Source organism: Neomonachus schauinslandi, chromosome 8, assembly GCF_002201575.2.
Source record: "Neomonachus schauinslandi chromosome 8, ASM220157v2, whole genome shotgun sequence".
In the NCBI taxonomy this organism is placed as follows: Eukaryota; Metazoa; Chordata; class Mammalia; order Carnivora; family Phocidae; genus Neomonachus; species Neomonachus schauinslandi.
This window is the reverse complement of record NC_058410.1, coordinates 45,942,665-45,965,821: the sequence shown is the minus strand read 5'-3', so window position 1 is coordinate 45,965,821 and position 23,157 is coordinate 45,942,665. Positions and strand designations below refer to the sequence as shown.

General features: G+C 37.5%; 1 protein-coding gene across 1 annotated transcript in view; it reads right to left on the bottom strand.

The window, feature by feature from the left end:
* The window catches only part of FRK (fyn related Src family tyrosine kinase), a 98,587-nt gene extending 76,954 nt beyond the window's left edge, over positions 1-21,633 (bottom strand). Inside the window, exon 1 of the mRNA XM_021693431.1 lies at positions 21,150-21,633. Coding sequence (XP_021549106.1) covers positions 21,150-21,523 — 374 coding nt within the window. The 5' untranslated portion in view covers positions 21,524-21,633. The remainder of the gene's footprint in view (positions 1-21,149) is intronic.
* Positions 21,634-23,157: the final 1,524 nt, after the last annotated feature.

The window sequence follows — 23,157 nt, the reverse complement described above, 5'->3', positions numbered from 1 at the left end:
CATGGGGGGTGGGGTGCTGATACTGTTTTCTATACGTCTGTAAAAAAAATTAAAAATAAGAGAGAGAGAGAAAAGAAAAAAAGAGACCCAAGTATAGGCAACGTTTTCAAAGGTATGCCGTACAGAAGAAGAGATTAATGTGCAGTAGCCAGACGGGAAGAGGAATTAAGAGGAATTTAAGAGTTAAGAATGTTGATCTTGTTTGCCACTACATAGCTTTCCAAGATGAAATTAATTCTGAAAAATCATTTAATTCTTTACCAACTAGAATTTAAATTGTAGTGGTGAATTTAAGAGAGGTCAGTAATTTTTATAAGAAATCAAGACCCATTATTCAATTTCAGTTGAACCGCCAGCAAGCTTAAGAATCAGGCCCATTCTAAACTTGCTGAAGTTTTTATTCTTTTCCAATATGACCACAGTCATTACTCATTCCTACACATCTAGCAAGAACATACTTTCAGAAACCTTCTACCTAATAATATTGATTGAAAAGCCTGTTTCAGAGTTATAATCTAGTAACATGTTTGATCAGCAAACTACCGTGCATGATAGCCAATAAATTTGGATTAAATGTAACAAATGCCTGAATCAAAGAAAGGAAGAAACAAAGAAAATTATCATATAATTCATGTAGCTACTCCTTAAAATCAAACTTGCCGACTCATTGACCTTTTAGTAGAATTACTATTAAATGTCTTCCTTAATTCTCCACTATACTGATTATTGTTTCCAATATTGGTGGCTAAGCTAACAAGTACTGAGTTTTTGTGTTGCCAACAACTATTCATGAATAAATAGTGAGCAGGTGAATGTCTGTTTCTATGGTTTCTATTTACAGTGGAGAAGAACATTCACAGTGATCTTTGACATTTGTTACTGTCCTTTGTAATAGAAATTTAAGTATTGTTTTCTCCTCCCTCATTCCTATCCTTAGTCTCCTTCCATCTTTTCCTCATTTCAACTATTTTCTTTCCTTTTTTCTGGCTCTCTTTCTCAAGGGTCATTACCTCTAAGTTTCATTAAATATAATTTCATTTCAGTTTTCCATTCTTGAAAAAGTGTCTGGATAGAAAAGGAACATGCAGTAGATCTATCTGCTCTTTTTTAATAAGTTTGTCTGAACAAATACTTGGTTTCTGAAAATAGATCAGCAATTTAAGAAGAAATAACAAAGTTTCCTTCTGTACTTGGACAAAGCCTCTTTCCATGACAAATCCTCGAGTAATAGGGATAGTTTCCCCCCTCTTTCAGCAGTGGCTGAGATCCCATTAGATAAGGTAAGCTCCAGGAAAGCAGTGAACTTTGCCTCCTTGCGTTGCCCTCAGCAAATAAACTTACTTTCTCCTGGATCAAACTAAACCATTCATTACTTATACTCTTACTTCTTTACAATGGCACAAAATTATAGCAACCAAAAGTTGCTAAAATATGTTCAAATGCATAAAAACATAGGTTTGAAAAACAAGTTGGTATCATTTTTCTCATAATACCCACTGTACTAAACTAAATCACCCAGTATGTACAGTGATCTCCATCAGGTATGACAATGCAGTTAGAATGTTAAATCAAAATGCTTATTGACATATTTTATATTCCCAGAACCACTGAGCAAAGATGCCTGGTAGGTATTTCTTCTTTGCATTTGAAGAAGATTAGCTTTTGTTAAATTACTGTCAAAATTCAAATAAACTGAAAATACTCCTTTGAAAAAGATTTTTTTAATTGTACTTTGTCCATTTAATAAATGAAACAGCCTTCCAAGATAACTATCAGTCTACTTAACTATAAATGTAAATGTATAAATAAGGTGACCAAAGTAAGTGTGCTCTGTCCTAGGAAAAGTCATCATTGGAACCATGCAGAAGCTTATGGAAGACTTCCTCAGTATACGTTCACCTGTTTATTCTTTCAACTCCTCAAAAAGCAATTTCATATTCTGCATGTGAACATGTCATCAGAAAAAAAAGAGTTGTTATTATTATCACTAACATAGCATTTCTTTAAACCATTAAGTCAACAAATAACAAAGCCTTCAGGTTTCCCTAAGGGAGAATGTAACACACCCAAATGTGTCAGTACTTTCTTTGTGAGACTTCCTTAATCACTGGGAGCTAAGCAAGGCTATTAACTTCCTCTAATTCCCTACAAAAGTCTTTTGTTTTACCACCTTGCCTATACAGACCATTTTTCCATTAGCTAATGTGAAAGACTTCTTACATCACTATTAAGTTGCTTTAACCCAATTTGCATACAGTGTAGGAGGTCAATTCTTTTTCAGGTCCCAGAAGTCACTTACTTGGTTTCACTTTCGATGTATTTTTGTGGGTTGTTTTCTTTTTACTCTGTGAAAGATAATCTACACTAAAGTGTAATATATTACTGGATGGTAAAAAGAAGGTAGAAAGAAGAAGAAAAGGATTTAACTCACTTTCATCGACAATAATCAGCATTTTCTTTTTTTCACTGTGGCCCCAAAAGTAAAGCCTGAGATGAAAAACTGTATCTTGTTATAGTCTCCTTAGTATAAATGTTTATGTAAAGAAATGTAAAAGCCCAGGGATAATTTTTTAAACACGGTTAAAATAACATAAGCCTAGAATCACGAATTTCCCTATACGCCCGTATTTGTCCGACTTATTTCCATTCTTAGCAAGGCATCCTTATCTAGTCTTCCCTCAACCGCAAACCATGCCCCGCTAATTATCTACCTGCTCATCAATCTCTTATCCCACTTTCTTTTTCTTTTTTTTTAAAGATTTTATTTATTTATTTGAGAGAGAGAATGAGAGAGAGCACATGAGAGTGGGGAGGGTCAGAGGGAGAAGCAGACTCCCCGCTGAGCAGGGAGCCCGATGCGGGACTCGATCCCGGGACTCCAGGATCATGATCTGAGCCGAAGGCAGTCGCTTAACCGACTGAGCCACTCAGGCGCCCTCTTATCCCACTTTCTCACACAGTTTCACTTCCTTTCATTTAGTTAAACACCAGCATTATATTCTTTTATTTTTGCTTATGGTAACTTCTGTTTGTTCCTTACATCTTCTTTTCTGATGTTTATTAAAAATCCATCTGACCTTTTTCCCACATTTTAAACCACTGACTCCCCTCCTTCCCTTTGTTCCAATCCTTCTCTTTGATCCTCCTGCGTTTCTCTCCAGATGCACGTGGGTTTCACACAGGGTTGAAGCCCCCACTGACAGCACTTTCCAGCCTCACTCTGCAGAATGAATCCGGCCCCTGTACAAACACACACTGCCTGCAATCCCAGGAACAAGGAGGAAGCCTGGGGAGGTTGTGTCAAATTCTCCAGCAAACAAAGATGTATGCCTGATTGAAACTGAGAAGGGAACAAATGAGGCAAGAGGCAGGGGAGACAGCACCAACCAGTGTTGGAAGCTCGGGAAAAAATTGGGAGAAATGTAAGGGAGTGGTAAGGTTGGGTTTTGACCAACAATCATTAATTGTATTCTATCCAACAACTTGTCATGTTTGCCTTAGAATTAGTCCCTCAATCAAGCTTAGAAAGACAATTTAAAAATGTATTCTTTAATTAGTATATAGATTAAGATACAAAATTACCCTTTTCTTTCTAATTTAAGGTTTTAAAATGTAAAACATGTCTAGAATGATATTATTTATGTATTAAAGTAGGTTATATAACAGACCCCTATAAAACTCAGTATTTGTTCTATAAAACAAGAACAAAAAAAGGATTCAAAAAAAAGAAGAGAGAAGGAAGAAAATAAGCCAGACTTAAGTTCAAAAAAATGGTTATCATGAACAAGCATTCAACTGGTCTCTGAGCTTCCTAGTACCTAAGAATTAAAAAAAAAAAAAAAAAAAAAAATGTGTAATAAAATTTTTATTATCTGCTATACGGAAGTAAATAATTTTTCAAGAGAAACAAACTTTGCCTGTGCCAATTTGTAACACAATTTCCTACACTTTTTTTTTTTAGCACGGTTCCTTTTAGAATATCATAAAACCTATAACCCCGTATCCTAAAAAAGGCACAAATCTACATCACACAAATTTGACATGCAGTTTCAGAGGATTCGTGGACCATCTCAAGCCTATCTCTGGAGCCTCTAGGAGTCCATGGTCTACAGGTTAAGGATTCTTGTCATTGAAATTTGGAGGAAGGGCATCTTAAAAGTCATAGTGGATAATGACAACAAAAATTGCAAAAGCTGTATGTTTTTCTATCTTTCTTATGTATGTTAGGAGGGTGATATTAAAGGATAATTCAGTGAAAGTAATTTTATGAGGAAGGTAAAATCATGAACTCTATACGTTCAATCACAATATTTGTATGTGACCTTTTGGCCAGTACATTTGCTACCCTATTTCTCAGGACGCAAGTGACTTCTAATCATTTCTTTAAGTGTTCTACAGAAGTACAGAATTTACAATACTCAGATGAGTAAATCAGATAGCTACTGTTTATCATTCCCTCACTTTATTTTATAGTTTACTAACATGTATGCCTACCCAAACATTATGTTATTTGGTTTCCCTTATTTGTAGACTTTATAAAATAAAATCATTATATGCAATCTCTTGAAATCTTCTTTTCACTCGACATTAGGTTTCCAAAATTCATCCATGCTGTTGCATACCACTCAATTCATCATTTTTGCTATTGTATAATATTCCATTGAATAAATAAACCACAAACTATCCCCTCCTATTAATGGGCATTTGGAGTAATTCTAGTCTTTTGCTATTAGAAACTGAGTTGCACAATCAACATTTGCTAGGAAAAAGGTTTTACTCTGGGGATGGGGCAGGGGAGGAATTCATAGGCCCATTATTAGTAGTAGTCTAGATCATGGGCTAGCTGGTTATATGGATGTTTATTAATCATTATGCTTTAAAATTTACCATAAACTTGCACATATTATTTTGTAGTTATGAAACGTTTTCAAAAAATAAGTTTTTTTAAAGCCATTGATAAACTAGAATATTTTATTATATTAAAATTTTGGAGAAATGGGCAATTATGCTTTAAAAGCTATCAGGAGAGGCGCCTGGGTGGTTCAGTCAGCTAAGCACCTGCCTTCAGCTCAGGTCATGATCCCAGGGTCCTGGGATGGAGCCCCACATCGCGCTCCCTGTTTGGCCAGAAGCCTGCTTCTCCTTCTCCCACTCCCCCTGTTTGTGTTCCTGCTCTCGCTCTCTCTCTGTCAAATAAATAAATAAAATCTTTAAAAAATAATAAAAATAAGTAAAAGCTATCAGGAGTTTCATTAAGCACCAAAATTATCATAAGTGAAAAATTATCTGTTGGGATTTTTTGATCTTCACTAATTATCATGAAACTATTTTGCTTTCTACCACTTTACCAGGACCTACTAAATCAATAGCATGATTTTCCATTTTGTTAAACTACTGCTTCCTTAAGTTAGGCTTTTGATAAGAGCACAGAGTTCAAAGTGATTCAGCAGCAAAACCAGTATCTGCCTGTTTTCCTATAAGCTATTGCATAATACATATACAAGATATTGAGTCACTTTTGTATTGCTTTTATCTGAAATATCGCTGTACTCACTGTATTATAACAGCCTAAAGCTAAACAGAGGAATATTCTATAACTGTAGTATACAATAGAAGATAGTCAAGGCTTACCTAACCCACTCCTCATCTGTCTTCTAGGAAAACACAAAGAGGACCATATATTGTGTTTGTATATACAACATTAGTGGAAGAGATGGAATCTGAGTGCATTCTTTTTATTTTGTAAAATAGCACTACTACAATACCACAGAAAATAATTACTAAATGTGTAGATGCAAAAAAAATGTTTTTAATAAAATAAAAATAAAAATGTAGATGCAAGGTATATAATTAAGTACTGAAGTATTCTTAAGGAGCTGTTAAATGACTGAGTTCAATCTTCCCACATGACCCCAAAACTTGGAAGTATAGCACCAAAGAGAAAACTCATTGATTTTTTGAACAATTTGGGGGGGGGGCAAACTGACCATGCTAAAAATGAACCCTCAACCTACTCTCGCTCTACCCCAACCACCAAATGCTAAATATCCCAACCCACCAGAGGATGTTGAAAAGCTACCAACTTTGATGCCCTACAGAGGGTGAGAACTGAAACCAAACAGACATAGTCCTTAGGACAGTGCATGCTCTGTTCAGCTGGGTTCCAACTGCCTCTTTTGATTTTGCTTTCCCTTAGCTGAGTGTCAGGACAAATCCAAGTCCCATGTGCAGAGCCCTATCATACAATATTCTTTCCTATGGCTCAGCCCAGCCTAACCTTCCCAGTGCAGAGTCCTAGATGAAGCATAATGTTCCTCATTAAACTCTCTCCACCTCATGAAATCACCCATAATTATTTTATGAAACTGCTTTTTAGTGCCATCAGTAATCTCCAAGAAATTTGAGTAGTTTTTATCTCTTTCTCATTACTCCAATCTTTCTTTAGCATTTGACCCAAAAATCTCCTTCTTGACATTCTATCTTATTTTGAAAAACATGCTATTTGTTTTTGTTCTACTTTAATGAATTCTTCACTGTTTCTTTCGGTGGCTCTTCTTCTTCTTCCTTGTATTAGTTAGGTTTTGCTTCAAAACAACTATTTAGTTAACTCACGAATCTAGAGGTGAGTGATTTGGGATGGGCTCTGTTGATCTTAGCTGGGCTTGACCATGAGTCTCCGGTCAGCTGGAAAGTCAGCTGGGACAAATAAGACCTCTCTTCACACAGTATCATCCTCCAGGGGGTTTGCTTGGTTTTTTCTCATGGTACTTGCAAAAGTCCAAGAACAGTAAGAAAGCAAGTCCCAAGATGCAAGCACTTTTCGATCTCTGTATTTGTCACATGTACTATTGTTCCATCGGCCAAAACAAGTCCGTTGGCCAAACTGAGAGTCTGTAGTCTGTGTGGATGCAAGGAGATGTGAACCAACGGGGCCATTACTGTGATCTACACACTGCACTTACTCACCTAAAATATGGGCATTTCTAAAGAGGTGATCTTTGGCCCCTTCTCCTATTTCTTAGACTAACACTCTATTGTTCTTATAATGCTTGTGAAGTCTACAATAGTCTGCAATGCTTATTCTTGTGACATCTATAACACCTCTGTGTGAATGCCTTCAAAATTCAAAATTCCATCTTTATATCCATCACTCTATTAACAAGAAATACAAAGTCATAGGAAGAACAAATTATGAATTTTTCCAGTGAAGGTGAGGAAAACCTTCTTAGAAAAGGGTCTTATGAGTTGAACCCTGAAAGAAAGGTATGATTTTTCCCAAACCAGGACTGATCCATGTATTTGTTTCTTCATTCATTCACTAAATAATGATTTTTTTAAGTGCATGCCACATGACAGTTTGTGCTACTCTTATGGCATTTATCAGCATCTGTCTTATGCTAGCTGAGAAAAACAGCCCCTGACATCCAAGGACTACCCTTGTGCTATGAGTAGGCCTTGGTGTTCTCCTGTTGAACATAAGCAACCTCAGAGAACATTAACATCAGATGGGGCCACTCTGGGACCATGATGAGCAAGTCCAACACAAGATCAGATCACTCTGAATCACATCTGAATACCCACAAAGACATAGACATTGTCTAACCACAAAAATGACCAAACATCCGCTTATCTTGGCTAACACGAGTGACTGTTGTTTCTTTATCAATTACAGTCTTAATCTTGAACTAGTCTTCCCTCCTTCTCAACAAAATTTATTAAAATACCCGATCAGGGGCACCTGGGTGGCTCAGTCGTTGAGCGTCTGCCTTCGGCTCAGGTCATGATCCCGGGGTCCTGGGATCGAGCCCCGCATCGGGCTCCCTGCTCAGCGGGAAGCCTGCTTCTCCCTCTCCCACTCCCCCTACTTGTGTTCCCTCTCTCGCTGTGTCTCTCTCTGTCAAATAAATAAATAAAATCTTTAAAAAAAATAATAAATAAAAAAAAATAAAATACCCGATCATACAGTTTTCCCACTTCCTGACAGTAGTCAATCTAGAGCGAAGCCTTGCTTCTTTCAACCCTTCCCAAAATTATACCCCCAAATTCTATTATGCATTCTTTCTAACATGCTCTTACTGAGATGGTCCACTGTTGTCCATGCTGTGTTCTCCTTCCCCACACTGAGTAATAAACCAGCACAGGTATATTCCTGGTGGTCTTTGGCTGACAAGCAGTGACATACAGTCTTGATTTATTTGTCTTACCTCCAGAGATTGTTAGAATTCTCTGAGAAGAAGAAGCACTGTCTTGTTCATTTTGGTATCTCCCACTATCCAAAAACAGTGCCTTTAATAAAGTAAATATACACAAAATGCTTACTGAATGGATACATGAATCCCATAGACTCTATCTTTCTCAATGACTAGAAATGCTGAGGAGATTTTGGAGAAAGTGTCCTAAATCCTACTTCATAAACATAACACAAGCACCCTCCAGAGGGGACTTCTTAGAAGGGACTTCGCCATCAGCACAATTCTGGGGCTTACAGGATGATGCCCCTCCTGTAATGAGAACCTTGGTATGTCATAATTGATTAATATTCAGATATAGAAGAAAAGATATATGTGAGATTGGAATAGCATCAGAGTGACTTTGTATCTACCAACAATACTGGCCTTTCACAGGAACCATATGGGGGATTCTTCTGAATCACGCTGCCACTGTGGTAGGCAACATGTGTGTTAATGGAAATATTTATTTTGATATGAGATTCTAAATGCCTTTCAAAATAGATAGCTAATATAAATTTTAAAAGTTCTCAGTAATAGTATTTCTTGATTTACAAAAGCTCTTAGTTACAGCACTTCTTGAATTGCATTCCCATTTTACCCTTCAAAAGGCACAAAATTCATGAAAAAAATCTCTAATTGAGAAATTTAGTCTGAATTTAAAGGCACTACAAAATATGCATATGAATAAAAAAGAAGACAAATAAAAACATTTAAGAATCTAACACTAAAATTAAATCAATTTTTAAATAGGAAAAAACCTAATTGAAAAACTTTGTAGAAAAAAATGACCTCATGACAAAAAGATCATACACAAGGGACAGTCTATATGGCATCTGAAATTAGTTAAATAAGCATGAAGGTGTATAATACAGATCACATGATCTACATTTGCACCTATATAGTTTAGCAAAATTCTTGTTACGTTAATCTTCAAAAAAATCCACATAAACTAATACTAAAGTTGCAGGCTTCAGGAAAACAGCCATAAGGAGGTCTAAAATACAATCAATCTGCATAACTACCTCCCCCCAGAAAAACTGGTCCAATCTTTCCAGTGCTAATAAGTGTTAAGAACCCCCATTAAAAATGGCAGTCAGAAAATGCTACAGAGAAATTAGCAGCTAATTAGTAAGAAAACTAGTAAAAAGAACATATAATTGTTGTGTTTGGTAATGTTTTAGAATGTGACAGTGAAAATCTATTAATATTCAGTAAAAGCATCAAACTTTCAGCATGCACAATCTGAAAAATATTTCATATACATAATAATTTGAAATTATGTCTGTTAAGCATAAAAACTGAAATTACAAGTCTGGCCCCATTACATTAATTTTGTAAATGGGTTTTGGTTTTCTGTCCATTTAAAAGCTCTGGCCAATAATTCCTTTACTCTAAATATAACCACAATATAGTTTAGTACGTATGTATGTGATTTTTAAATACCATTTCAATAAGATTCACAATCTGTTTCTGGCTCGATACTCATTTTACATTATGGATGATATTCAAATCAATCTGTGACCCCTAAGTATTTTTTCCCCAGGAGTGGATTAGAGCCACAAATTTCTGGGACCCTAGAAATTATGCTATTATGACTATGAGTCTAACCAAAAACTAAGACATGAACAATTCATTGAGAAAAGAATGCAAAATGCCCTATGCCTTTAGAAACTCATTAGATATTTCTGGTAGGTAAAAAAGCAACTCAGAGAAGAATTGTTAAAAAAAAAAAAAGGTAGTTTTGTCAGCTGCTCTTCAAAAGATCTGAGATTTGTAGATAAGTAAACATTCGTTTAATTATTCATTTACCCAAACAATATTCAGGGGTGCTTATTATTTAGGCACCACACTAAGCTCTGGGGCCCAAGGCAATGGCTCCTCTCTCTGCCTCCCACACCCAGAGCTTATAGTTTCTGATAATAGATAAGCAATGATGATGAATGATGTTAAAGGCTCTAAGCAGGTACACCTCACGTAGTCCAGAAAGTCAAGAAAGGCTTCAGGGAGAGAGGAACAAACAGGGTGATACTGAATATGAGTGAGCAGTGGTCAGGAAAAGAGGAGGGAGAGGTTTGTAGGCAAGACAGCCTGCCCATGTGAAGCCCAAGACCGCAGTGAGGGAGAGTATGGAAAAAAGACTAAAAGACACTCAGCATGTGAAACCCATTTCAGGGAAAAAATATTGTGAGCTGAGGTTAGAGTGGAGATGCACAAAGTATGATTCATTTAGGTATAAGTAAATGGGGAGCCATGCAACTCAGTAATAGGTAACATTTATGAAGCCCTTACTATATGTGAAGTTCTCTGTGATGTGCGCTTTTCACACAAATAATCTCATTTATGTCACATAATGACCCTATGAGATAGGTGTCATTTTTATTCCTATTTTACATATAAGAAACTTAGGCAGAGAGGTCAAATAATTTGCTCAAGTTCACACAGCTAAGCCATGACAGAGCCAGACTCAAATTTAGATCATCTGGTCACCCAGCCTGTGTTCTTTTTTTTTTTTTTTTTTTTTTTTTTAAGACTTTATTTATTTATTTGACAGAGAGAGACACAGCGAGAGAGGGAACACAAGCAGGGGGAGTGGGAGAGGGAGAAGCAGGCTCCCCGCAGAGCAGGGAGCCCGATGCGGGGCTCGATCCCAGGACCCTGGGATCATGACCTGAGCCGAAGGCGGACGCTCAATGCACTGAGCCACCCAGGTGCCCCCCAGCCTGTGTTCTTAAACACATTTTTAAAAAAAGGCAATTAGCATTATATTTCCATTAAAATTCTATGCCACTAACATTTTGACCTAGCTAAAATATCCAGCAAGAACCCAAAGGTTGCTCTGATTCTTATTCGTGATATGGTGGTACCTCACTACAGTACTGAGAGTTGGGAAGTCCAAAGGGAATTTTCTGAGTTGATAATCAGGCAGAGTTAACTGAGGCAAAACCTTGTTTGTTTTTCTCTTGGGAATCTCAAGACCTAGTAGACAGGACCTAATAGTTGCCGAACAAAAGTTAGTTCTACTTTATTGTACAGAAGATTGTGTCTACTTTGGAAATGTCAGTTTGGTGAAATGTTTGACCTTTATTCATCAAAAATAACACCAGGATGTATCTACAGAAGCAAACTCAGCATTCAAATAAATTCATCTGAACAAAAACAAACTAGAAAAAAACCAATAGAATATTTTGTCTTTCAAAAAATGAATCTGATTAAGTTGGAATTTAGGCTCTAATCTGTAGGATTGAAGCACAGTAGCTTATAAGTTAATTCACTCATATGAAAAATTTTTATAGTATTCATTTTATTTTTTTATATAAAATTTTTTTCATCATTAGTAATTTGTTGAAAACCTGAAAAAAAAAATCAATACTCTTACTAGAGAAAGAGTTGGTTTTTTTGGTGGTTGTCCATTTTCTTTCTTTTTTTTTTTTTAAAGATTTTATTTATTTATTTGACAGAGAGACCACAAGCAGGGGTGGCGCGAGCCAAGCTACTCATGCTGTTTGACGAAGTCCAAGTATGGGGGACCATCCTGAAAACAGGAGACTCCACAGCTGGCTCCTGCTCTTCTCTTTCATTTTGTTTATGGCAATCTTTATAATTGTGGGAATATTTCTGGGGTTTCATGATAAAGTGACTACTCATCTTAGTTACGCCTATCTAAGCAATCATAATGAAACTAATTCCACGAAGAATTAGTTTCTGTAGAACAAAATAACAAGACGGTCACGCTCTGTCTAGCACCTTTCTCTTTGCGTACTGTTTTTTAGTTTTAGCGAAAGCCAATAAGCAGAAATCAATAAAGGTCATGTTAATCATTACAAAGGAAAAATGAAAGAAGGCTATGGCTGTAATCCAGAAAATGATCTAAGATTTGGAAAAACAAAAATATCCTAACATATAAATAAAGTTCCTCCGAGGCTGTCAGGAGGAGATGCTTGCAGCCTGATCCTGTGTCTGTGTCTCCTCATTCGCCGACGCCGTTCTTTCCTATGAGAGACCCACCCGGGCTGGAGCTGGACTCCGGCACAGGGGGAGCAAGAGAGGGAGAAAGAGGCTCCCCGCTGAGCAGGGAGCCTGATGTGGGTCTCAGTGGGGGGCTCAATCCCAGGACCCTGGTATCATGACCTGAGCTGAAGATGGATGCTTAACGACTGAGCCACCCAAGTGCCCCAATACTTTGAAAGTTTCAATTGCAATATGCCATGCAAAACAACTCTTTCTTGGGGTGTCATTTCACTGCTTCTCAAAGATATCTTGAGATACATGTAATCAAATTTTACTATTCAGCAACTACTTTAAACTGCTATTAATTACACTTACACTTTAACTGTGATTTTTTTTTTTTTTTTTTTTTAGAGAGGAGGAGGGAAGGGGAGGGGCAGAGGGAGTGGGAGAAAGAGAATCTTAAGCAGGCTCCACACCCAGCAAGAGCCCAACAGGGGACTCGATCTCAGATTATGACCTGAGCCAAAATCACAAGTCTGATGCTTAACCAACAGAGCCACCCAGATGACCCTTAACTGTGATTTTAGTGCAGTTTAGTTGGTTCCTCTTTTCCTCTCTTCTATGACTTTGCCATTATTCTTATAAAATTTATTTTATTTTATTTTAAAGATTTTATTTATTTATTTGAGAGAGAGAGACAGAGATAGCGAGAGAGAGCATGAGCGGGGAGCAGAGGGACAAGCAAGCTCCCAGCCGAGCAGGGAGCCTGATGTGGGACTCGATCCCAAGACCCTGGGATCATGACCGGAGCCAAAGGCAGACGCTTAACCGACTGAGCCACCCAGGCGCCCTAAAATTTATTTTAATTTAGCAGTTAATCATCATTTTTCTTGAAAATGGTGACAACTTACATAAAATTCATTATATAACAAATTAAGAGAAACACAGTTATGTTAACATAAGCATAATAGTTATATTAATATGAACAACCAACCATATAATATCTGCGATGTAATGTTTTATAAATTAAGTATGTTAGCACCATATTTATTATTTTACATCAAGGGATTAGAAGAGAATACATCATAATTCTATAGGTAATACAGTCACTTAATAAGACATTTTTCTAACTAAATTATTTGTCCTAAAATTCTTATGTTGGATTTATCTGAAACATTTATTTTGATAACAGCTATATTATTCTTATGATATATTTTACTTATATATGGAAATCTCTATTTTACTTAGTTTCTAAAACAATGGTATTTATCCTTTGTCTTAGGGGGAGAAACTGAAAATGCCTTATTTTCATTTTCCACATATATGCACTTAGTCTTCCTTGAAAACTATCACAAAGGGAAAGAAATAAATGATCTGGAAAAAGAACAATTATAGGATGACTTGCCTGTAGGTGATTTTCTAGTGATTTAAGCTACTCAAAGTAGATATGTCAGATTGGTTTGTGAATATACTGATGCCTTTGGTACAGCCACTGTGGAAAATAGTATGGAAGTTCCTCAAAAAATTAAAAACAAAAATATTACATGATCAAAAAATTCTACTAATGGGTACTTACCCAAATAAAATGAAAACCTCAATTTATAAAGACATATGCACTCCTATGTTTATTACAGCATTATTTACAATAACCAAAATATGGAAGCAACCTAAGTGTCCATCAATAGACAAACAGATAAGGAAGATGTGGGGTATCTGAAACATTATGAAATCATAAAAAAGATGAGATCATGCCATTTGAGACAACATGGATGGATCTTGAGGGTATTATGCTAAGTGAAATAAGTCAGGCTAAGAAAGACAAATACCATATGATTTCACTCATTAAAAAAAACAAAAAACAAATGAATAAACAAAAAGCAGAATCAGACCTAATAATACAGAGAACAAACTGATGGTTGCCAGAGGGGAGGAGGATGGGGGTTGGGCAAAATGGGTGCAGGGGAGTGGGAGAAACAGGCTTCCAGTTATGCAATGACTACGTCATAGGGTTAAAGGGACAAGGCATAAGAAATATAGTCAATGGTATTGTAATAGCGATATATGGGGACAGATGGTAGCTACACGTGTGGTCAACGGAGCATAATGTAAAAACTTGTCAAATTACTATGTTGTACACCTGCAACTAATGTTACATTGTATGTCAATTACACTCAAATTTTATATATATATATATATTCTGATGCCTTCATTTATTTATGTCTTAATAATAATTTTAATTTTTAAACTACAATCGTTCACTAATAAGATTCAAAAGGTGGCTTCATTACCCAGCTGAGAAAGAAGTCTACTGACATCTAGTTTGAAAATAACTAGGAACACTACGCACAACTTGTATTGGGTAGTTATCAAATTCAGCAGTATTCAAATCACCAAATAGTGAAGCTCCAATTGTATTTTAAAATGGTGGGGTAAAAGAATTCTCTTCCTGAGAATAGACCCCTTTATTTTTCAGTGCTACTTTCTTCAAGCCAGACAATGGCAATGATCTTAAATTAGATAAAATTTTGATAGAACTCTAGTTTGACACAGTAAAGAGGAGCACAATTAGGAAAATATGCCCTAAACAGATGGGGAGAAATTCCATTACATTGATACTTCATAAAATTCTAACACTTTTATTTCATAGCATAAACTACCAACAAAATTACAAGGTACAAATATTTTTTTTCAAAGCAGCTCATAAAATGGTGAATAGGAGAGGAACTGGAAATAATCTGCCTTTATGTGGTAATTGAAAGGAGGAGAAAAACCTTTCCATTGAATGCTTTCATAGTTTAATTTGGTATAAAGTGTGTGAGCACCACCTAAAGCACACTTAGACAATTAGGCAAAGAACTTTTTAAACCCTTTGTGGATAAATGATTTGCTATGTGTAAATTGTACAATTGCTGACCATTTTGCTTTTCATCACTATATTGCATTAAATTTTTTTTTACAGTAAAAACATGGAATTTAAAGCCATTGTTCTTGGCTCCAAGATTTATATATGTAATTTCCATACCATTATTTTTTTTTTAAAGATTTATTTATTTATTTGAGAGAGCGAGAATGAGAGAGAGTACATGAGAGGGGGGAGGGTCAGAGGGAGAAGCAGGCTCCTCGCTGAGCAGGGAGCCCGATGCGGGACTCGATCCTGGGACTCCAGGATCATGACCTGAGCCGAAGGCAGTTGCTTAACCAACTGAGCCACCCAGGCGCCCTCCATACCATTATTTTCTGGGTGAACTTTATTTCTAAAAACACTGTGAATAAAAAAATGTAAATGGATGGAATACTACTCAGCCATCAAAAAATGAAATCCTGCCATTTGCAACCATGTGGATGGAACTAGAGGGTGTTATGCTAAGCAAAATAAGTCAATCAGAGAAAGACATGTATCATATGATCTCACTGATACGTGGAATTTAAGAAACAAACAGGATCATAGGGGAAGAGAGGGAAAATATAAAACAAGACAAAATTAGGGAGGGAGACAAACCATAGGAGACTCTTAATTATAGGAAACAAACTCAAGCGTTGCTGGAGGGGAGAGGGTTGGGAGGATGGGGTAACTGGGGGATGGACATGAAGGAGGGCACGTGATGTAATGAGCACTGGGTATTATATGAGACTGGTGAATCACTGACTTCTACCTCTGAAACCAATAATAGATTATATGTTAACTGAATTTAAATAAAAATAAATAAATTTTAAAAAAAAGAAAAAAATGCAAACAGAGTTCTGAGTAATCAGACTCTAAGAGCAAGGCTTTTGAGAAATTCCATGTTGAAGATGTTGAAGAATAGCACTCATCTATGAAAGGACCTAGGAGTTCAAATTGAAGTTAAGGTAAATATAATAATTTTTCCTAGAGACAAAATAAGTCATTAAGAAAGGCTTTATTATATTACTTAATGCAAGATATTCAGAAAAGGTATTTCAAAGTGGAATAACAATCAAGTATTAAATTGGTTTATCTTTTAACAATAGCATAGTTCTTTTTTTAACATCTCTACCTCTTAGTATTAAAAAAAAAAAAAAAAAAAAGCTAAAACCTTCAACTGTTTTTCCCTGACATTGGTAACTCCAGAAGTATTTGCATTGTTTTCTCATTTCAGCAAGTCAAGAATAAAGATACAAACAGATAAATACTAATATGCATGCATTAAACTAGTCTACTTAGGAATTAGATGACTCAGTTTTCATTGGTTTCCCATTGCCTCCCATCTCACACAGGCAAATATAAACAATAATCTTTACTTAATGCTATATACTGAGCTCATTGTAAAATAAACTACATTAACTTCCACAGTATTTGAAAGGAAAAAAATGAAGTGTAACTTTGAAACACTCAATGAAGAAAGATATTAAAAGACTTCTTTGTGTAATTCCCTAGGTACTAAGGCACTGTGTGGGCCACTTGGACACCCTCACTCAGAAGACTGTTAACTGCTTAACTGTTAAGTTCAAATCACTACCACTAGAAATGGACTGGAATTCTAGAGGCTGCAGCTACCTGCACCAAAAGTATTGAAGGAATTTAGCCATTTGGTGGCAAGAACTCTCATTAATAACCTCTGTTCATAGATGAAGGCCATGGTGTACACTTAAATGAAAAGAAATGGTCCACGTTGACCAAGAGGCACAGCGGCAACATCTTCTGGGCATCAAGTTTTATTCCAGTGGATGTGAAGATCCCAAGGGGAGCCCACTATAGGTCAGTAGTGACACACAGGAATACTGCTGAGAACCATTTCCAAGAGGAAAAATGTCAGGAGTTATGTGCAGAAAAGAAAAAGTATTCTTGGTTACAGATAGCCCATGAGAATAAAAAAATAGCCACAATATTTTAGTCATCTTATTTTGTGTTTGTTAGGCAAATATAATCTAAATAAGCAAAGGACACTGTGCTTGCACCTGTTACCCAGACTATTATCACTTTTGAATTGTCTTATTTCAGTTTACTTGTTTTCTTCAGCATTTGCTGTTTTGTCAAGTATGAATGTAGCTAAACCACTATATATGAGATATTAAGAGCTCAGGTTCCCAGACCATCGGGGAACCCAGAGATCTACGTGACCCCAGGGACCCTATAGATGAGCAAGCAGAGGTCCTAAGCAATTATATATATTAAATACATTTAAAATTAGTAGATTAAAAGGTTTTTAGAGTACAGGTCTTTCACCTCTTTGGTTAAGTTTATTCCTAGATATTTTATTGTTTTTGGTACAGTTGTAAATGGGATTGTTTTCTTAATTCCACTTTCTGCTGCTTCATTATTAGTGTATAGGAATTCAACAGATTTCTGTACATTGATTTTGTATCCTGAGACTTGCTGAATTCATTTATCAGTTCTAGTAGTTTTTTTGGTTTTTTGGTTTTTTTTGGTAGAGTCTTTAGGGCTTTCTATATATAGTATCATGTCATCTGCAAATATAAAACTATAAAACACTGATGAAAAAAATTCAAGATGACATAAAGAAATGGAAAGACATTCCATGCTCATGGGTTAGAAGAACAAATATTGTTAAAATGTCTATACTGGGCGCCTGGGTGGCTCAGTTGGTTAAGCAACTGCCTTCGGCTCAGGTCATGATCCTGGAGTCCCGGGATCGAGTCCCGCATCGGGCTCCCTGCTCGGCAGGGAGCCTGCTTCTCCCTCTGACCCTCCCCCCTCTCATGTGCTCTCTGTCTCTCTCATTCTCTCTGTCTCAAATAAATAAATAAAATCTTTAAAAAAATAATAATAAAAATAAAAATAAAATAAAATAAAATAAAATGTCTATACTACCCAGAGCAATCTATAAATTCAATGCAATCTGTATCAAAATACCAACAGCATTTTTCACAGAGCTAGAACAAGGAACCCTAAAATGTGTAGGGAACCAAAAAAGACCCCAAATAGCCAAAGCAATCTTTAAAAAGAAAAACAAAACTAGAGGTATCACAATTCCAGATTTCAAACTCTATTACAAAGTGGTAGTAATTAAAACAGTATGGTACTGATTATAAAAAACAGACATACAAATCAATGGAATAGAACAGAAAAGCCAAAATAAACCCACATTTATATGGTGAGTTAATCTTCAACAAAGGAGGAATGAATATACAATGGGAAAAAGACAGTCTCTTCAACAAACAGTGTTGGGAAAACTGGACAGCTACAGGCAAAAGAATGAAACTGGACCACTTTCTTTCACCATACACAAAAATAAACTCAAAATGGATTAAAGACCTAAACGTGAGACCTGAAACCATAAAAATCCTAGAAGAGAGTACAGGCAGTAATCTCTCTGACATTGGCCCTAGCAACATTTTTCTAGCTATGTCTCCCAAAGCAAGGGAAACAAAAGCAAAATTAACCTATTGGGACTACATCAAAATAACAAGTTTCTGCACGGCGAAGGAAATAATCAATACAACTAAAAGGCAACCTACTGAATGGGAGAAGATATTTGAAAATGACATATCTGATAAAGGGTTAGAATCAAAAATATATAAAGAACTGATACAACTCAATACCCAAAAACCAAATAATCCAATTAAAAAATGGGCAGAAGATATGAACAGACATTTCTATAAAGAAGACATGGAGACGGCCAACAGACACATGAAAGGATGCTCAACATCACTCATCATCAGGGAAATGCAAATCAAAACTGCAAGGAGATATCACTTCACACCTGTCAGAATGGCTAAAACCAAAAACACAGGAAACAACAAGTGTTGGTGAGAATGCGGAGAAAAAGGAACCCTCTTGCACTGTTGGTGGGAATGCAAACTGGTGAAGCCACTGTAGAAAACAGTATGGAGCTTCCTCAAACAATTAAAAATAAAACTATCCTATAATCCAGTAATCATACTATTGCGTATTTACAAAAAAATATATAAAACACTAATTCAAAGGGATACATGTATCCCTATATTTATTGCAGCATTATTTACAATAGCTAAACTATGGAAGCAGCCCAAGTGTCCACTGATAGATGAATGGATAAAGATGTGATAGATAGATAGATAGATAGATAGATACAGATATTTACATAGGTATCTATAGATAGATGGATAGATATAGATAGATAGATAGCAGAATATTATACACCTGTAAAAAAGAATGAGATCTTTCCATTTGCAACATGGATAGAGCAAGGGAATATAAAACTAAGGTAAATCAGTAAGTCAGAGAAAGACAAATACCATATGATCTCACTCATATGTGAAATTTAAGAAACAAAACAAATGAGCAAAGGGAAAGAGAGAGAGAAAGAGAAATCAACAAACAGATTCTTAACTAAAGAGAACAAACTGATGAGTACCAGCGGGGATGTGGATGGGGGGATGGGAGAAATATGGGGTGGAGATTAAAGAGTACACTTACATGATGAATAAAAAATAGAATGATAAAAATATTAGTAGATTATGAGTTCAAGACTCTAATATAAATATTCTAGTATTCATTCGTATAGTATGCATGTTACGCTGAATATAAAACATACATAATACCATATCTTAACCATACCATATCTGTAAATCATATAGTAATAAAAACAAATGCACATAAGTAAGAATTCAATGAATAAGATATTTCCTATAGATCAACACAGAAAACAAATGTTTACACAGATGATTTTCTCATTTGAGAACAATTCCATTCCTCAAAAGTCTAGATTTCAATTCATTTCTATTTGGGCATAAAATAAGACCCTTCTTAACATGTATAGGTTCCTGGTGTTGGAAAGAATCTCAAAAATTACCAAACCTCCTTCTGTATTTGTATTTGAGTTTAGAAAGCAGCAGTACTGCCCCAATGGCACTTCCTGCCATTTTATTCCCTGGGCTAGTAAAGGATGCTGTAGCTCTCATAAAAAGGAGAACCGTATGAGAAAATGAGTGAATCCCCAGTGGTTCGTTCCTCTACTAAGGATCCATTCTATAAAATGAGTCCTGAGAGACATTCCCAGTCTTGGGTTTCACTGGAACCAGGCAGGAACAAAGTTAGGGAGTAACAGTCCCCACTTGCTTCTCAACCCACCAAACCTCAAGTATCCATTGTCAAGACTGCTTTACCTACTTTATAGTCAACCACCACTAGCCTAACCTCCCTCCTCCCCCACTCACCACGCCACTACTGTGCCTGGCACTTGCATGGATGGATGCATGGATGCATGGATGCACGGATGGGTGGATGGATGGATGAGTGGGTAAGTATATAAAATTTTCCTCTGTGGGTCCATCATAATTCACAGGATTTTTTTTCAACTATCAGAGTAGTCCTTATCGCCTCCTCTGGGGAAATACTGCCATTATATTTTCCTTGTTAAAACTTACTAAGTGTCTGTAGCTGGCCAGTTTCTAATCATAATAAAAGCTCCAAACTATCACAATTTGGGTAGCCTAAGTCCATATCTGGTACTCAAAGAAAAAAGCCTAGTCATGATTTTACTGGGAAAAAGTAGTGAAAAATCAGCATCTTCTAAATGTTACCCTGTATGTTAGTTGGCCCTGTGTGTGCCTAACAGAATGAAAAAGGATTAAAATTAGAGTTAGGGTTGGGGGTTGATGCTTCAAAAGTTTTAAAAGAGAGAGAGCTGGACTTCAGATTTGAAAGATTTAAGGAAGATCTATGATATACCTGCAAATGAAATGCAGTTCTATTATTAAAGTGAGGCATGACTTATTTTAAGCCAAACCAAAGGTAGGGCATTAACTGCACCATTTGTTTACATGGATGAAGATTCACCCAGGGCCCATGGACATACATATTGTAATAGAAGTCATTTCCACAACAATTACCTGCCAGTCTCACTCTCCCTTAGCAGGAGAGGTGTGTTTCAATTAGGAGGTTCTTACCAAGGCTTCCTCCTACTTTCTGGGCAGCTCTTTGGAAATGAGGGGACTGCGGATAGGTAAGAAGAAAAACTCATTACCTGCCCTCAGAGAGTTGAGAAAGTGTGGGTTTGTACTACTCACGGCTCTGCCTGCAGGCTCCTGTCCTCAGCCACATAGTTAGAAGGAATATAGCCCTGTAGCCGTTGGCCAGAGCCATCTTCCCTTCTCTCCAAGTGCCTGGCGAACCACCAGCCCTCGCGGGAAGTGTCCAGGACTTGGAGCTTGTCGCCCGCGCGGAAGCTCAGGTCCTCTGCGGTCCTCGCCTGGTAATCAAACAGAGCCACAAAGTAGTGGCCATGGCTTCTCCTCGGCTCCTGACTCTGCGACTGGGGAGGATCGGGGGAGCAGTGGGCCACTGGGTTCTCAATCACCACCGCCGGCTTGTCGGCCTCCTGGAACGAGCAGGGGAGGCAGGGCCGCAAGTTCGCCCAGAACCTCAGACAAATGTTGCCCATGGTGCTGTGGTTGGGAGGAGGGGAGAGGGGCTTCTCCCTCTCCCCTCAGTCTGCAGATTCACTTTCTCTTCTTCCACCAGGCAGCTTGGAAGTCAGCACCAACTCCCCCGGCTTCCGAGAGGGTGCAAAGCCCTGTTTCACAAGGGGCAGACCTGCCTGCAGTGATCCTCGCTTGGGAACACGCACTTGCTTGCTTTCTGTGGCCGGAGCTGCTGCCCCAATGCCAAACTGAGTGGGAGCTGGGAGGCTGCTCGGGGAAAGATGCCTTTTCTTCTTGTCTGCTTAGGAATCCCACAGCAAAAATAAAATTAAGAGGGCTTTATTTAGACAAACGTCTGCGAACAGAAGAGTCATCTTGCTTTATGTCCCGAGGTAAAGTTAATAAGAGAAAGAGGTGAACTGCAGGTAAGATCGCATCTTGCCTCCGCCGGGCGCTCCCTCCCTGCTTCAGGTCCGTCTCTGTGGTCTGGCCGGTCCTGACCCCCACTGCTCTTTCCTTTTTGCTAATGATTAACCAACCAGCTGAGCCTATTGCCTTTAACATCCTGAGCTACGAGCTGACTGTGATAATTTCTCCTTACTTCCTGGTTTCCTTTTCTCTGTGATTTAAAAGAGATTCCTGTCCTCTCTACCTCTCCCTTCCCACACCCAAGAGAGACCAGCGCCCTCACCAGGGAGCCAAACTCTTAAAGCCCTGCCAAAGTCCATACTACCGGATAAACAGGCTAGCCCAGGGAGCTCTTTGTCTTGCTATGTTCCCAGCACAGATTTCCCCCCCCCCCCCCCCCCGCTCATGAAGATGAGTAGGATTATTTTGCCACCACTAGGGGAAATTAAAAGGATAATTAAAGTGTCTAGATATTTGTTACTGGACAAATGGCAACTGGGAAAGAACTATTGAGTTCCTACCTTTTTTCATCACTGTGAATAGATTTTTTTTTTTAAGATTTTATTTATTTATTTGAGAGAGAGAATGAGATAGAGAGACAGAGCATGAGAGGGGGGAGGGTCAGAGGGAGAAGCAGACTCCCTGCCGAGCAGGGAGCCCGATGCGGGGACTCGATCCCGGGACTCCAGGATCATGACCTGAGCCGAAGGCAGTCGCTTAACCAACTAAGCCACCCAGGCGCCCCTGTGAATAGATTTTTAATAGCTTTAAAATATATTTACAGTCTGGAAAAATACGAGAGCAGCTGACTATAATGCTGAGACCCTGAAACACTGCTCTTTCCCACAGAGACATTTAATTTCCCATCTCTCACGTACTATTTCTGAAATACATACACATACAGAGAGATTAGGGGACCAGTAGAGAGAAGGAGTAGAAGGGCTGCATGTGAGCAGCTGTGGGTCTACAGGAATTCTAACTTCATTGGTAGGACCTCAGGAGCTAATGACGCTGAGATCAGACAGCCATCCTGACGGGCAGTGGGGTTTGCTCTACTTCCTCTTGTTTGGGACAGCTGACTCACAAATGTGTGCTCTGGATCCCAAGAACAATAAGGCAGAGAATGTGGACAGATCAACACACCACCATTTTCACTAGTAGAGACCACTCTCAACTCATTTACGATGTGTCACTTGTTTTCGTATAAGACATTTATTAAAATCCTCCACTCTAAAAAAACAATCTC